The 15,738-nt window shown below is 42.2% G+C and overlaps 1 protein-coding gene across 1 annotated transcript in view; it reads right to left on the bottom strand.

The window, feature by feature from the left end:
- Positions 1 to 13,175: 13,175 nt before the first annotated feature.
- trabd2b (TraB domain containing 2B) overlaps positions 13,176 to 15,738 on the bottom strand; it is a 65,291-nt gene continuing 62,728 nt past the window's right edge. Inside the window, exons 6-7 of the mRNA XM_056379229.1 lie at positions 14,542 to 14,826; positions 13,176 to 14,058 (exon numbers count right to left, since the gene is read on the bottom strand). Coding sequence (XP_056235204.1) covers positions 13,824 to 14,058; positions 14,542 to 14,826 — 520 coding nt within the window. The 3' untranslated portion in view covers positions 13,176 to 13,823. The remainder of the gene's footprint in view (positions 14,059 to 14,541; positions 14,827 to 15,738) is intronic.

Genomic DNA, 15,738 nt, shown 5'->3' with positions numbered 1-15,738 from the left:
GGAATGCAAATTGCAAGCCAAACTCTCCGAGAGGCCTGTGGAGTAGCCAGCTATTTAGAGCATTTGTGCGGATCCGTGCTTCTCTCTCTCACTATTTCATGTTTCTCTATTAGTCCTAATAACTGTGAAGGGCCTGAGAGTAGCCACTGTATTCATCTCAAATCAATGGCTTTCCCGCACCAGGCCCTATAGACCTCCACATTTGCATTCTATCGAGTGAGATGACCAGCAGGACAATTGGCGCTAAATCTCTTTCAGGCGTCCAAATGGAAATCTTGAATCCTAAATGACATTTTTCTCTCTTGGTCCTTTTGCTAAAAAAAAAAAAACACTCTCCATAACTCTGATTTATTTTCTGCAGACACTTTTCCTCACATGGCTAAACTTTAAAAAGGCATAAAGGTCTATCTATCTATCTATCTATCTATCTATCTATCTATCTATCTATCTATCTATCTATCTATCTATCTATCTATCTATCTAGGGGTAGCTATCTATCTGTCCTGCTACATTAAGTTGTCCTGCTTTTTCTCTCCTCTCTATACTTTGTGTTGCTGGATCATTGAACACCCTTCAGTGATCTGAGGCTGACTTTGCAGTGCTCAGTCCTGTGTCTTCATTCACACCTCCTCCTAGCGACTGCAGGAAGAAGTGCAGGCCCTGCAGCCTCCTAAATCACAGCCCATCAGCTGGACTGTAACAGCAGGTCAACCCTACCTGCATGAACAGTAGCAGAGTGATTTATTATCCATACTCCACTCTCAACAGTAGGCCTACATATCGGACTACAAGCCATTTAACAATTTAGTTGTTGTTTGAGCAGTGACGGAGAACCTTGCGGTGGCCTTTCTTCTTCTTCTTTTTTTTTGTCTCAGTGTTCCTAAGTGTAAACCGGACTGTGGTCTGTGCGCCAACTTTCTGTCAGGCAGCAGATGCCTGAGGCCGGCTGGATGAAACCGCAGGACACGGATCAACACGGAGATAGCGGAATTATTCCTCTCGAAGCTCAGCAGGAGTCGGTCTGACCTACCGCTACTTGAGCTGAGAGAAATTATAGCCGGCAGAAACTGACGGCTTAAGTTACCGAGCCGCAGCCTATCAGGCGATCACCCTGACACAGAGTCCTACTGAAAGTCCTCATGAATCTCAACATGTGAATTAATCCCCCTCCATTTGATTTACGTTTGACTGTTTTGCTTTTGCGGTATTTTTGGTAGTGGAAGGTAAGGTAGCATTAACAGTGTAAGCCCGTGGATCAACATTCATAAACAGATTTTAAGTTGATTTCTGCAAGAGTGACAGATGTAGGTTAATACATAAACAATAATATTATCACCAAGCATAAGCAATGAGTGTAAAGCAATTTCATTCAAGGAAGATAAAAGTACTGGGGAAAATTGCAGACTAATTGTTTTTTAGTTGACTTTTGGGCTCAGTGCTCAAATATCTACTCTTGCAAACAGTAGATAGCCTGTTTAAAACAAACAGTGGGCCTACACTATGCAGAAAAAATATTATGTGAAATATCTAAAAATCACTCAGCTTATCTTCGGTGTCCATACAGGCTCGGAATAATAATGCATATGCAGTATGTTTATGTTATTTCACAATGTGGTGAGACCTCAGTCCTGGGTTCTGCACGATTCAGGTTCCAGGTTTTTAATCTTGCGAGTTGAAGCTGCTTCAGAGGCTGATCACCTGATTCCTGTAATGAGCTCTGATGGTTGATTCATAACTGCGATTGCAAGATTCAGTTTCATGTTTTGACTGAGTTGGAGGGTTGTTTTAATTGGCGAACGGTCTGGAAAGTGCACACACACACACACACACACACACATTCAGACGCAGACACACACTCACTTAGACGCAGACACACATTATTAATGCACACTCTTCTAGTTCTTCCAAATGCACACACACACACACCACTGCCAGAACCCACAATGCACTGTTTGCATGTATTCACATTGAGCCATTTGCCCAAGCTGACCATAGCCCTGTGCCTTCTCCCCCGCTCCTTTACGCTGCACAGCAGAGATAGTTTAATTAAAGAACAACATTATTTCAGGGCAGCTGCACTCCTAGCAATGAGGAATGCCCTGATTTCAGTGCTGCGTCAGGAGAGAAAGAGATGGCTGCTGCCTACCCTCCTCTAGCCTATATGGCCCATGCTCTCCCAATGGCCTTTAATGGTGTGATTGTAAAACATCTTGTCACATGAGGGAGTTACAATGATGTTTTACAGCCCACAGCTTTTAAAGATGAGCCACAATATTGACCCCCGTAACTTTCAAAACAGGCGGTGAGTGTGCAAAGAGTTGCATAACGCCGAGGACCATTATTTTCAATGCACACTTAAAGATGGACTATGTGTGTTCTGATGTGGATCATAAAGTGGGTACTTAAACACAAGGCCGCAGATACAGACATAGATACATGCTACACACACACACACACACACACACACACACACTTGCAGGGTGACTACCAGTGACTACCAGTACACACACACACACACACACATATATATATATATATATATATATATATATATATCACAGAAAATAACGAATTTATATGTATCAGAAAAGAGAGATATTATGTAGACTGAGGAAATGTTTAGGCTATCTTTGAGCAACAGAGAAGGCTGGAGCTTCTGGACAGACATGTAAACACATAAATGAATACACAGAGGGTGGACAGGCAAACAGACAGACAGACAGACAGACAGACAAGGTCAATGGCCTGTTGGCGGGGGGGAAGGAAGAAATCATGCCACCCCCTGATCACCTCATCTTATGTGTTATTTTGCCAGGATAAATGTATGGTTTGCATTCGCTGGTTATTAATGTGCTTTCCATTATCTTCCTGTTTTTAATGAACACTGGTGTTTGAATGCTGATCTGTTGGCCAGGTGAAGCCCTGTCGGCCCCATGATGTCTGAGGCCAGTGGCAAAGGCGGGCCGTTTAAACAAAATTTTTTTTTCCCCTAATCAACACGATTGTAACCCCTGCAGAACAAAGGCATGAATATCCATTTCCAAGGAAAAGGGTGAGTGCCCTCTCCATGCCCCCCTCACCCTCCTCACCCCTCGGTGTACTGTACTCGTTACCCTGGTAACCCCATGGGCAGAATGCAGATCAGGGGGACCAACGAAGCCGCCCCTTGTCTCCCCTCACAATTCACCCTGATGATGACTAACACTTTTGTTCATGGAGAGGGCAGGTGGGAGTTACAATACGCTTCAAATCATTGCCCACCCGAGATCTCCCCTTTACTCCCCCTCTCTCACCCCTCATCCCTATCTTTCCTTCTCTTTTCTTTCTTTTCATCTTTCGAACACATTCCCTCTTTCTTTAACTCAATAACTGTTTTTTTTTTTATTTCATCCGTTTCGCTTTTTTCTATCCCACTTTCCACTCAGGGATGACATCGAGTCCCACAAAGCTCACTCACAGCAGACGTGGCGATGGTTTGCAAGAGGTCAGTGTTATCTAAACAGACCCATTGGGCTATTTGCTATAGCACCCTCCATCAGGCAGGAAGCTCTGAGGAATCAGCCCATCACTTCAATCAGCCACGACAGCATACAATGAATTTATAATGGCCGGAGCCGGGCGAGGAATGAAATCAGATGAAAACCGAGCGAAAGAGAGAGAGAGAGGGAGCCAGAGAGAGAGAAGGAGAGGGACAAAGAGGGAGAAGGGCTGCGGAGGACAAGAGAGCAAAAGATGGAGAGCAAGAGAGGGTGAAGCAAAGAGCCGGTGGAGAGTTCAGTTGCTGTCTGTGTCAATGGCCACTATGTGGGGGAGTGTGTTGTTTGTTTGTGGTCTGAAACAAACAAGTGATTGTTGAAAGTGAGGAGATGAACTGTGACTGTGTTTGACAGTAAACTCTACAATATGTGTGTGTGAGAGGTTACATGCATTCATGTGTACTCTACATGCTTGCCTGTATGCAGGGTTTTTTTATTTGAGTGAACGTCCAAATGTACATACAGTAGAATCTACGTGCAGTAGTTCACACGCATGCGTTTGTGTGAGTGCGTGTATGGGTGTGGGTGTGTTGCACTTATTTGTGTTTATTGGCCTTTGTGCAAAGGGAAGAGGTAATCTTATCGCTGTTCAGAGGGTAAGTACATGTGACAGTAGATATATACAAACTCTTGATCAATATCTTGATAGATTGTCAGATAATGACTCTTCAGGCAGATATGGAGAATTGCTTCAATATGTATGTTTTCCTGGCCTGTGTGCAGACAGCTTGGCTAAGGGCCACCATCCACAATTCATGGCCTGAAAGCTGAACGCGGTCCAGTCTGGGCTTGGACTGACTGACTGACTGCAGCCGGCCCCTCACTCCCCAGCACAGCCTCTGACCTTTGACCACATCAACCGGTGCAGTCAGACTCATCTCTCAGTCTTCTCTTATCACCTGGAATCAAACATTAAAAGAGGGAGGGAGCCAGAGTTACTCATAAAGTCAGAGAAATATGGGCGCAGAAGGGGGAGAGTCAGAGAAAAAGACATTGAGAAACAGAAAGGGGAATAAAAAAATAAATTAAAAAAATTAGAATCAGTCAAATTAAAGGCTGAAAACTAAAAACGAAGCGAGAGACATAGTGCTGGTATGAAGACAGAATATAATTTAAGTTGGGAAAAAATGGTGAAGGTGGAATAAAACAGGGGAGAACAAAAAAAACAAGCAAGAGATATACCACGCCATGTGGCCTCATCCTATAAGCTTTCTCTTCCTGTCTCTCCAAGTTTGGTGGCGGGGCGGAGTTCAGCTGTAAGCAAACAGGCTGTTTTACGAGTACCATTCCGCAATTACCTGTTACCTTGACTGTCGTGGTTTTAAGAGCGGCCTGGCCTTGGAGTTACCTAGATACACCTGGAGGAGAGCGATAAAAGGAGCTGGGGGTATTACAAACACAGGGTGGGAATGAGCTCCTATCTGAGCGGCCACGGTGTGCACCCGAAAACTACATCTGTCTGTCTGCTGTGCCACGACTGCTGGCGCCCACACACACACACACACACACACACACACACACACACCCCGCCTATCTGTCTGTCTGCCTGCATGTCTGTATGTCTGTCTGTCTGTCACAGTGTGTGCTCTAATAAAGCCAAGTTGTCTCAGTAGTTTCATCAGCTATGTTGCTCGCGCCCAACCTCTCCTTCCACACACACACAGCCCAAGATTTGAGGCAGGTGATTTGCTGATAGTGATGGGTAGGAAAATATTTGATGTCCCCAGCTTGGCCATTTAACATTCTCACCCTGTGCTCTGACCTTAAAGAGTGTGCATGCATGCATACGGCGTGCATGAGTTTGAGTATGTGTGTGTATCTTGCGCTCATGTGGATCAGCGCAGTGCATCTCTGTATGTTTGTTCACTTAGCTTTTAGCCCCAGTTAGCTGGTCAGACCCCCACAACCCCCTATTCAGACGTGGACAAAAATACACACACACACACACACCGTCCTATTAGCAGAATTTATCAGAGCCCATTTGACCTCCACCTTCTCCCTGACCTCTAGTTCTATCCCTTGGGAGTGTGGGTCAGCATGGCGAAAGTGCGTTTATGTGTGTGTGTGTGTGTGTGTGTGTGTGTGTGTGTGTGTGTGTGTGTGTCGGGGTTGGGGGGCTGACTGACTGTCTGACTGTGAGCAAACACTGATGGTCAAACACATGGTCTCTTCCACCCCTTGTATCCATTCTCCTTCTCTTTGCCTCGTCCTCCTCCTCGGTGACAGGCATTGCTTCGCGTCACTGCAACTAATAGTCAAACATGTGTCCATCATGACTTGAATATGTGCAAAGTGAACTTGGGCTACAGCTTAAGAAAACCCACACCACTCTGATTTAGCCATAAAAAAAATCTCGGACACATCATTGACATACATGGCAGTGTACACGTGTTGCCTTCATTGCGTGCACCTCTGTAGTGGTAGTGTTGTAACTGTGGTGTATCTCTCCTCCGCACCAGCTCTCCTCCCCCACTACTGTATCTCTCCATCTTACTCCTACAGGACTCCAAGGAGTAACCTGGAGTCTCCCATTCATCTTCAACAGACCTGCTGCCAAATTCACCATCCTGTCTCCGCCTTCCAGCGCAATCATACAACCATTTCCTTTTTCAAAAAAAAAAGAAAAGAAAAGAAAAAAAAGTAAGTGACTATATAAAGTTGTGGTCCTTCCCTTGTGAACTTTGATTTGTTTCTCTGTGTAATATCTGTTACTGTTGAAGCTTGACTGGAAAATGCAGGCATATTGCTCAAATTTCCATTGTGTAAACTTTAAACATAATACCTTCTTTTAAATCTCTTACCTCCAACAATCAAGTTATCGTGTCTTTTTTTTTTCACCAATTGGACGTCTGAAGTGTTCGACAGAGCCAAGTGTCGGTGCTGTGGAGTTCGTTTTACAGTCCAGATTGGGGGAATTTCAAATCAGGAAAAAAAAAAAAAAAAATCTGCTGCTGCAAAGAAAAGGCCCTAAGTTAGAGCAGCACAGAGAGCACTCTCTTTGGAGGTCTTTTTTTCACACTCCTCCATCATGTGTTCTCCAGCAGACAGGGTCTTCTACTGAAAGGGAACAATAGGGTTCTTAATCAGCAGACCTTTCCCCCTCGCCAGTTCCTGGGTCAACTGATGGCCCACACTGCTTTGTAGGAAGTGAACGGCATAAAATATATGTTTATGAAAAGGAGAATTAATCACAGTGGATATCTTTGGATAAAGTCATATTTGTTTTTTATACCCTTTCTCCAGCACTGTCTAGGAGGGCTTTCATGTGGCTGTAATTACCATATTTCATTAGCGTGTGGAGTGTCACCGCTGGAGCATCAAAGCGGTTGGCTCTTCGCATGTGCGGCAACCACTGCCAGGGAAGTACACAACTATCTGTTTTTTTCCCAGAATAAATTCGCCCGCGCCTGTTTTTGAGTGCACTCTCTCCCTCAAGCTGCTGTCGATATCAAAGAGAACCCATTCCGCATGTGAAGTGCCCCTTGTGCAGAATAATAAAGCAGTGCATCATGGCAAAAAACTGTGAAACACAACACTCTCACCACCATCCCTCAATACACACACAAGGACACACACACACATACGCGCACATATACACATGGAGACACAAGCACACATGGTATTCCTCTCTCCTTTGTACCTACTTTACTCTCCTTGGTACACATTCACTCCTTCTACCTCTGCACTCAAAAACAAACTATTTTGCTTTACTGTATGTTGAGAATATAGAACAAATACTGCAACATATCTGTGTTTACTTTCTCTTACTTCAATTACAAGTTTATTCCTAGCATTTGTGCAGTTTATATTTGTGACAGTACACAGATTGAATATAGTCGTAACAACCTTCAGAGATGGAGATGGGTTTATTTAATTCTTTTTAATTAACAATAAGTCCGGTGCACAAAAAGATAGCAACTAACAAGAATTATATTCTAGTAAAAAGTGTTGTATCCACAGCCTGATGTAATTTATGCGTCTCTGCCGTAGAAACATAAACTACTAAAAACACATAAAAGTGGCATGCATGCATATTGCCTCAGTACAAAGACGACAGTCGGCATAGTTTATTTCTCTCGGCTCTTCAAACTAAAGCAGTGTAAACTTAGAGCTGTGTCCCCGAGCACACTCTGCGATGTCTGCCAGGGATCGGGAATGCAGTTGCTGACTTGTTTTAGATTAACCAACACTGGCCATGTGCAACAGTATGGCCCTTTCTTTTTTTTTTTCTGAAATGTTTTGTTAGTTTTCTGGATGACATCAGAGTTATATGACAGGTTCAGTTATAAGCTTAACTGTGGCAACACAAACAATACTTGCTAGTACAATAATTGACAGAAATGAATTGTAGGTTTTGTTATCTTCTGGGGGTTGATAAAAATGAAAAACTAAAATAACACCAGCGTTATTCTTTAATCATTGTCCCTTGTTTCATGTCTAATTAAGTTTTAATTATCAAGAAGAGGCTTATTTACACAGTGAATGAAAATGAACCAAATCAAAACTACACAGTCTAATCTGACCCCTTTATTATGAAGGGAGCTTTGATATACCTTCACCAGACTCTGTTTGGCCTTGGAGACTTGCACCTGACCTGTGTTAGGGCACCATAAGGCCACAGGGCTCAGTCCTGTGGCTCAAAGCCACACATCTTCAAGGGGACTCGGACAATAGGAGAGAATAATGTCTCAACCAACACAAACACGGAGGAGCTGCGAGTTAGCAGAGCTCACCAAACAGCACCGCTCTGCCTCCACTATCAGCAGGATTATCTAAAGGGAGAGGAGCTATCTGCCCCGGGGCTAAACACACTTTTGTCTTCCCAAAGAGCTTTATGGTTCCCCTCAGCTAGACAGACAATCAAGCTCTCTGTGAAATATGGGATAACATTCACCACACAGGACATGGTTATAGTAGACTGACATACCCTGCAACACATAATTACAGATCCAGTTTAAAAAAAAAAAAAAAAAGACATTTTGTAAACATCCTTCAGCAACAACCAGACAAAACCACTGCTCCTTAGGTGGCATTTAGGGCGCACGTGATGCTACAATAGATCTGATGAACCGAGGGACAACAATGCGTTGCCGTTAATGTGAAAGTCATCTTTCATCGAGTCATCTTTTGTCATCTTTTGCCATCAAACTCCTGTGTGCACTATCGCTGTGATCAGTGTGCGAGCTGCAGCTCAATAATCAAAGCAACACACACTTGAAATGCTCTTAACAGCTCCAGCTGCCTGAGATCGATGTTCACCTTGGCTCCGGTGACTTTCACTCTCTGTGAGGTATTGATCAAAGATGAGGCTACGATCCTGAAATGTGAAAACACTGCAACACTTGTGTGTCTTTGTGGCAATGTGCGTTTCTTTTTTTTTTGTCAGCAATTCACAACGCCACGTGTGTCGTATACATTGCAGAGGAGAATATTTATGTCAATAGAGGTAGCTTCAAGGTCCAAGACCTTGGAGAAATCTTAATGAATAATCACTTATCTTGCTCCTGTTTCTTCCTCCCCATCTTTTTTTGCGTCTTGTGGAGATCACCCCCACGTCCTCTCAGGGCAAACACAGCAGTTTGATTCTTAATCCTTTTACCAGAGGTTATTTTTACAACTTCCTGGTCTCCTTTCAGTCAAGTCAATGGGTCTGAAGCCTGATCCACTGCAGGCTTCCTCAGGCCCGGTAAGCCTTAACCTTGGAGCCCCCACCCCCGCCCCCCCATCTCTCACTCTCCCCAACGCGCCCAGGCCAACAGGGAAGGAGATGCAGGGGGTGGGGGCCTACCAGGGGGGTGCCGGAGGTGTATGGAGAAACCAAGGACCTGCCACATTATATGCTTTAACATGACTGGCAAATCCACCACGGTTAAACAAACTTAACCTTCATTTGTGAAACGGTGCAAATCAAAGGGCAAAAAACGACTTGTGCAAGTAATTACCACCAGGGGAGAGCAACAGGGCAAAGGAAGGATGGAGGGAAAAGAGGTGGGAGGGAAGGGTAGGATGAGGTGGCGGTGGTGGGGATGTGGGGGTAGGGTGGTCGGTCTCAGGGACAGCTAGCCGTTAACAGGTTGAATGGAAGGAAATGGGAATCATTTAAGGTGAGGGGCATTTTTAATGAGTTTGCTCAGAAATTGATTTTCCACTGTAATCTTTTATTTATATGCGGCTGGCGGCGTGTCCCCGGCAAAGGGAGGGTCAGCCCTCAGAGCGCCCTGTCAAGGCCCCCACTCCCTCAAACAACACCCCAAAGCCCAGGGAAAATGGTATTCTAGCTAAGGCAAATATTGTCCTGTCTTGGCTTAAGGGGCGAAAAAGCTGTTTGTTCTAAAAAACTTGCTCTTCACCGTTTAAGAGGGGAAGGCTCTCCTGAAACATAAGTGTATAGTTAAAATTTGCTCCATAATTATTTATACTGTCAAATTAGTATTAATTAGAAGCATTTAATTAAAACACATCAAGAGGTTTAGGCATCTTAGCATTGCCACTTTAAAGCTATATTGAAATTAAACATACTGTACTATACAGGCGCCCGTTAGAGTTAACCTTCACATTTGCCTTATTTCACTTCGCTTGTCGTGATTAATACTGTCACATCAATAAATTAGTTCATTCTGTGAAAAGTGTTTTATCTGTGGGTTTGGTTCCATTTATTTGCTCTTCTCTTTTAAATTATTGATACCGATCTTTAATAATTTTATTATTTTGTGCAATATTATATCTCACAGCCACACACTGCATTCAATAAAATTCATTTTTTATTTAACCTTAACTCTTAACTTACAGTGTTTAAAATGAATTGATTAAAAAAAAAAAAGATTGATACATTTGAATGATTTAGGTAAACAGAATCATAATCCTAAAAGTGACTAAACAAGCCGTAGCATTACTTACATTTTATTATGAGTTATTACGTAATGGGACATTAGATTTAAAAAAAGAAGGTGTTCAGAAATGTGAACTGAATTTGCATAAAATACATAATGTTAAACATAACTTACATTTTCTTATAAATGCAAAATAATACTTAATCCTTTATTTTGTTTGCTACATAGATAACCTGATTGGGATGTCAGTTGAACATCACAAAATCAGAGATGTGGTCAGTTTAAGAGAAATTTCTTTTTATGTGTAAATTAAGAACATCTATGTTATATTTGTAAATATACTTTTGTCTATATTTTTTTGTCATTATTCTCACTAGAATGCGTGGACCTCTAAGCTTGAATCAGAACCATAGGTCCAGTTTTACTGGCTTAAAATGCTCAATTAAACATTTACAGGATGAATTATCACTTGAAGTTTTTATTATGATTTTTGTTTTGGTTGAAACATCTTTATATAGACAATCGAAATACAAATATAATATCCAAGAAAAAGCGCGTACCTGTCTGTGTGCATGTCCTCAGGCTCCAGTCATGGGGCCTTTAAACAGTATTTCAAAAGCAGTGCTTTGTGCAGCTTGTGTTGGTGCTGAAATTATCATGTGACTCTAGCACCATTTAGTGGCAGAAGTATTAACTACAGCGGTGCATGCAGCCACGGAGGACCAGTGTGTCTTAGAATAACACAGGAGAACGTACATTTTTTTTGTATGGTAGATGATAGGGACACTATAATTGTAGATAATAATTTATATTCAAACAGACTGATTTATGCTATACAACCAAAATATTTTGCTTTTGGCCTTTAAGTAGTTCAGCTGGAGCAACTCAGGGGTTAAGTGTCTTGCACAACAGCAGCTCGATGATACCTGTTAAAAGACTGGAGAGTATTCATCTTTCCTTTCCTGCCAAATCGTAAACTGCGACTTGCTGCTACACCCCTGAGCTGATTCTACAACCTGGAGACTGTGTAGTTCAAAATATGTTTCTCACTATTGTTGGCAATGAGTCTGGGGAAATTCAAATTCATTTCAAGTTACATCACTGTATAATTTATGTCAATTTAAAAATTACAATCAGAGACCATTATCCATGTTTACTTTCAGTGTGTTGTTCAACTTGGCTTTGATTTTCATTCGGTGAATAGTTACAGACTGAGCCTTTAATATGTGCTTACAGTTAATTAATTTGTTGGTAACGCTTCCTTTGAGAAGTTTCTGCCTTGTTGAGTGACTTGCTTTCAACCGAAAGGGAAAATATTGTACTTGTGCTCTTTACATCTTTGTGGAGCTTATTAGAAAGTAAACTCTAAATTTTAGTTCCATCATGCTTAGCGCAGTGCAGCAAAAATAATTTCAAAAAGCTTTGTGAAAGACCAGATACAGCATGAAGTCATGCAGAGTATTGTCCTCTAACTAACCAGCATTTTCTTCTAACTACATAGATAATGAGATCATCATGACCTCCTCAACTTTCTGTACACGTTTTCCATCAATCCATCTTTATTTGTGTATTTTCTTCACACTTTTTCTGAAGTCTGATGATTTGAATTGTTTCGTGTATTACCCTGATTAACATTTGTTGAGTTACTCACAATCATGCAGCCATCAAATGCATACTGGTGACAGGGTGAGTGGTGTCAGTTTCCCTGTTTTTTTTGTTTTGTTTTTTTTTAGTTTCAGCCAGCAGATGGCAGATTGACATTACCTGTTGCACAGCTGTTTCCCTTCTGCACCTCTGTTCACCTTAAATGCTGTTACCTTGCAGGTTATGTTTGCAGTATATCATTAATGGGTATTTACTATAAGAGTTGTTTATCTCACATTTTGGCTGGAGTGCAACAGCGGGGGCCATGTCGCTGACTGAATGAGTAAACATAGTTCCACCACCGGTCAGCCGAATGCCACATGACTGAGTTGGAGTTTCCCTATTGACCATTGATTCAAAATGAACTGGCACAAAGTGTTTGGTGATTTTGTCAGACGATGTCGTGGTTAAAAAATCAGGATTTTAGCAGTGCAGAGCAGCAGCTTGGAAATGGCTTGGCATGTTACATTTAGTCTTAATGGGCCGTGTTTCAGTCAGTATTTCAAACTTGTTCCATTGTCTGACAACATGAACAGAAAAACACATAAATGAGAACAGCTTCATTGGGAATTCGGCTGTATTAAAATACTGTATATGTGAGCACAGAGAGTAGGAGAAAGGCAAACAGATAAAGAGCTGAAACCAGCTGACACTATAGGTAGAATGCAAATATGACAGAATGATGTCAGTTGTGCAACAGTTTTCAACTACATCCTCAATTTTGCATATTGATATGCGGTCCAGCCATTTACTAACCATACTAAGTTTTGACCTATTCTTGTTTACAGTTGATAAAAGCATTACAGTTTTATATAATATATATACATTTTATAATCTGCATACTTGAAATGTCTCACATCTCTAAACATCAGCACATTTACCCTTGGGTTCATGAATGCGCACTGCTCTGTCAAAAAACACATAATTAATTAATTAAATGGATTCCACTTACTTACACTTACATTAAAATGTGTTTGATTTTTTTTACAAATAATAGGAATGTACATAGGGAGCACACAGACAGGGGGATCTGCCTTTCGACACTGCTGGTTCCCTTTATGAGGCTCCTTTTGATTTATTCTATTTTGCTTCCAGGACTTGGTCATAAACTTCAACCCGTGATCTCACCACCGGAAAGAAAGAAGTCTTGAACACTTCATTAGTTTTCAAAGTTTATTTTTTCATTTTTCCTCAAAAAGCAAGAAAATATACTCTTTTCTTCCAGAAATAATAAATATACAATATTTCTTTATGAACAAAATGCACAATTTACAAAAGTGGCAACTGAGTGCTCCACCTCCTACACAGTACTGTTTGACTGTATGCATTCAACTCATTTATCACAGAGTTATAGCTGTTATTAGTATGTTCTATTTTCATTATTAATGTCAGTCTTATTTATCTATACAGTATTACAGTTTTTATTAAGTAGAAGACTCCACCACACAAACTCTTCAAAGTTACAAGTATTCATTGTGCTATGTGTTATTCTATCTTAATACTTTCATGAGGTTTGAAGACTCCACCCTGTACAGTCCAACACAATCCGTTCACTGCTTGTGTCGTGGCTGAGAGCTTATTCCACATGTTTTGAGACTTGGCATTTGGGCAGGCTGGAGCTGAGCCCTCCCTGTGGTGGAGGCTCACAGCAGGATTGTCCCACCTCAGGATGTCATGTCCTGACTAAAACATTCCTCCATCTCTCGTCTGCATGTGCTGATGGTCATTCCTTGTTTATCAGGTACATTCCACTGCTCTGGTATGGACGCAGTAGTGTCTGAGTGTTTGTCTGTGAGATAACGCTGTCTTGTGGTCAGGAGGTAAGCAGCATGTGTGATAACATCCAGGCTAAAAGACAGGACAGTGTGAGAGTGCTGTGGACTGAGGCTGGCTGAGCTGAGCTGGGAGTAGGCGAAGTGGGGGAAGGTGGACCGGGGTGCTGCTCAGTGGCCTGGATCTCGATGAGTCTGCGCTGCTCTTGATGGGTCAGCGGAGGCTCCACAGTCACATAGCCATTGATTATCCTCACATTCGGTGGTGGGGTAGTGCTGGAGAAAGGACACACAACAAAAAAAAAAAATCAGTATTTAGCTTTCAACACATTGAAATGATTGATGCAGGAAAACAGGAAATTTGAAGACGCCACCTTGGGCCATTGGAATTTGTAATTGGCATTTTTCACGCATTTTGACCTCTGACAAGGAAGTCATTGGTATGACTGTAGAAGTGTTATTGTCAAAACATGTTTAGCAGTGCAACTTCAGTTTACTCTAGTTACTCTACATGAAAAACTGATAGAGTGGTTTCTCTAAAGGTCTTTACATCCTTCTATAATGGTCCATGATGACTTATTATGACCATATGAGCTGAATTATGTGCCAAAAAGAGTTGCCAAACATATGTTTGTCACTTTTTATACAAGCCCTCTCACATATTGTAGGTGTAATGGTCTTTCTCTTCCTCTGACAAATAGCAATATCTTAAGTAACTTCATAGAGCTGAAAATCAGCTGGTCGTAATAGATATCTCACCAATCCCCGATGCGAACCCACAGGTCACTGAAGAGGCGAGGTCTCCCGTGGCCGCGGTGAGCTTTGCGGGGCCGTTTGTGTCGCCCAAACTCCTCCAGCTGGCTCAGGCTGTCGGGGAGCAGAATGTGCGGCAGCTCATCATCTCCGAGTCCAGGGATGTTTTCTGGGTCCTCCTCCTCCAGCTCCGTCTCTGATGGACTGGTCTGCCAGCTGGTGGGAGATGCCGTGCTAGTGTCTGTGCTCTCCTCGCTGGACCCTGCTGCAGGCTCTTCAGCTGCTTTATTCCTGGAGGAGGCAGAAGACGGGATGGAAAGGATATGAAGTCAGTTTATACTCATTAAAAGTCCCACTTGTGATTTTTTTTTGACCATATAAATCCTAGTTGTGTTTAAAGGTATCACTGAAACCTATGACCTATAAATGAAAAATAAGGATTCTTGTGTCTCAGGGCCTGTTTCACTTTTCCTTCAAACTTGCAGCCAGTTAATATTATTGTTTGTGGTTTCTGACCACTGTATTTCTTTCCACTTACAACCCCTAAACTCAATCAAAGACACGAACACCACATAGGATGCCTTGCTCTATAAACACTGCACTGAGTGGCAGAAATACCCAGCAGGCAACATTATAGGAAGTTGTAACTCTTGTGACCGTACAGCTGCGTCAAAACTGACATCTGTCCACAGCAGACCACCCAGAATCACCGCTCTCTCCTTGAAAACTTTTGCCACGCTCCTCTTTCTTCCACCCGTTACTCATACTTTCTCTGCTCTTGACTTTGTGTTTCAAGGTGGAACAACACAAAGAACCGACTACACACACACCATGTACACCGAAACAAGCACTAGAACGTAAAAAAAAAGTACAGTAACATGATGTCAAATTTTCAAATTACAAAGCATATGATGGATTGTTTTAGTCATCATTTCCACAGCTTAATCATAATTAGCTTTGTCTTTACAGTCATCATAAATTTGATGGTCTGCACTTCTGCTGCAGGCCTCAGAAACCCCCATCCAGGTTTTGATGGCTTGGTTAGGGTGATGATAGCTCCAGGCCTGTGGTCAAGCTACTGTGGAGCCAAACCCAGCTGTAGTCTGCTCCGTCAGTCAGTCATATAATCACTCTTTAAGACCTTTTGCCAGTCGGGTCCAAACCCTCCAGGTCTGAGGCTAAAAGCTTTCATAAACACCTCTC

The sequence above is a fragment of the Seriola aureovittata genome, chromosome 6 (genome assembly GCF_021018895.1).
Source record: "Seriola aureovittata isolate HTS-2021-v1 ecotype China chromosome 6, ASM2101889v1, whole genome shotgun sequence".
NCBI lineage: Eukaryota > Metazoa > Chordata > Actinopteri > Carangiformes > Carangidae > Seriola > Seriola aureovittata.
Note: the sequence above shows the minus strand (reverse complement) of the source record. Positions and strands in the feature narration are given on the sequence as shown.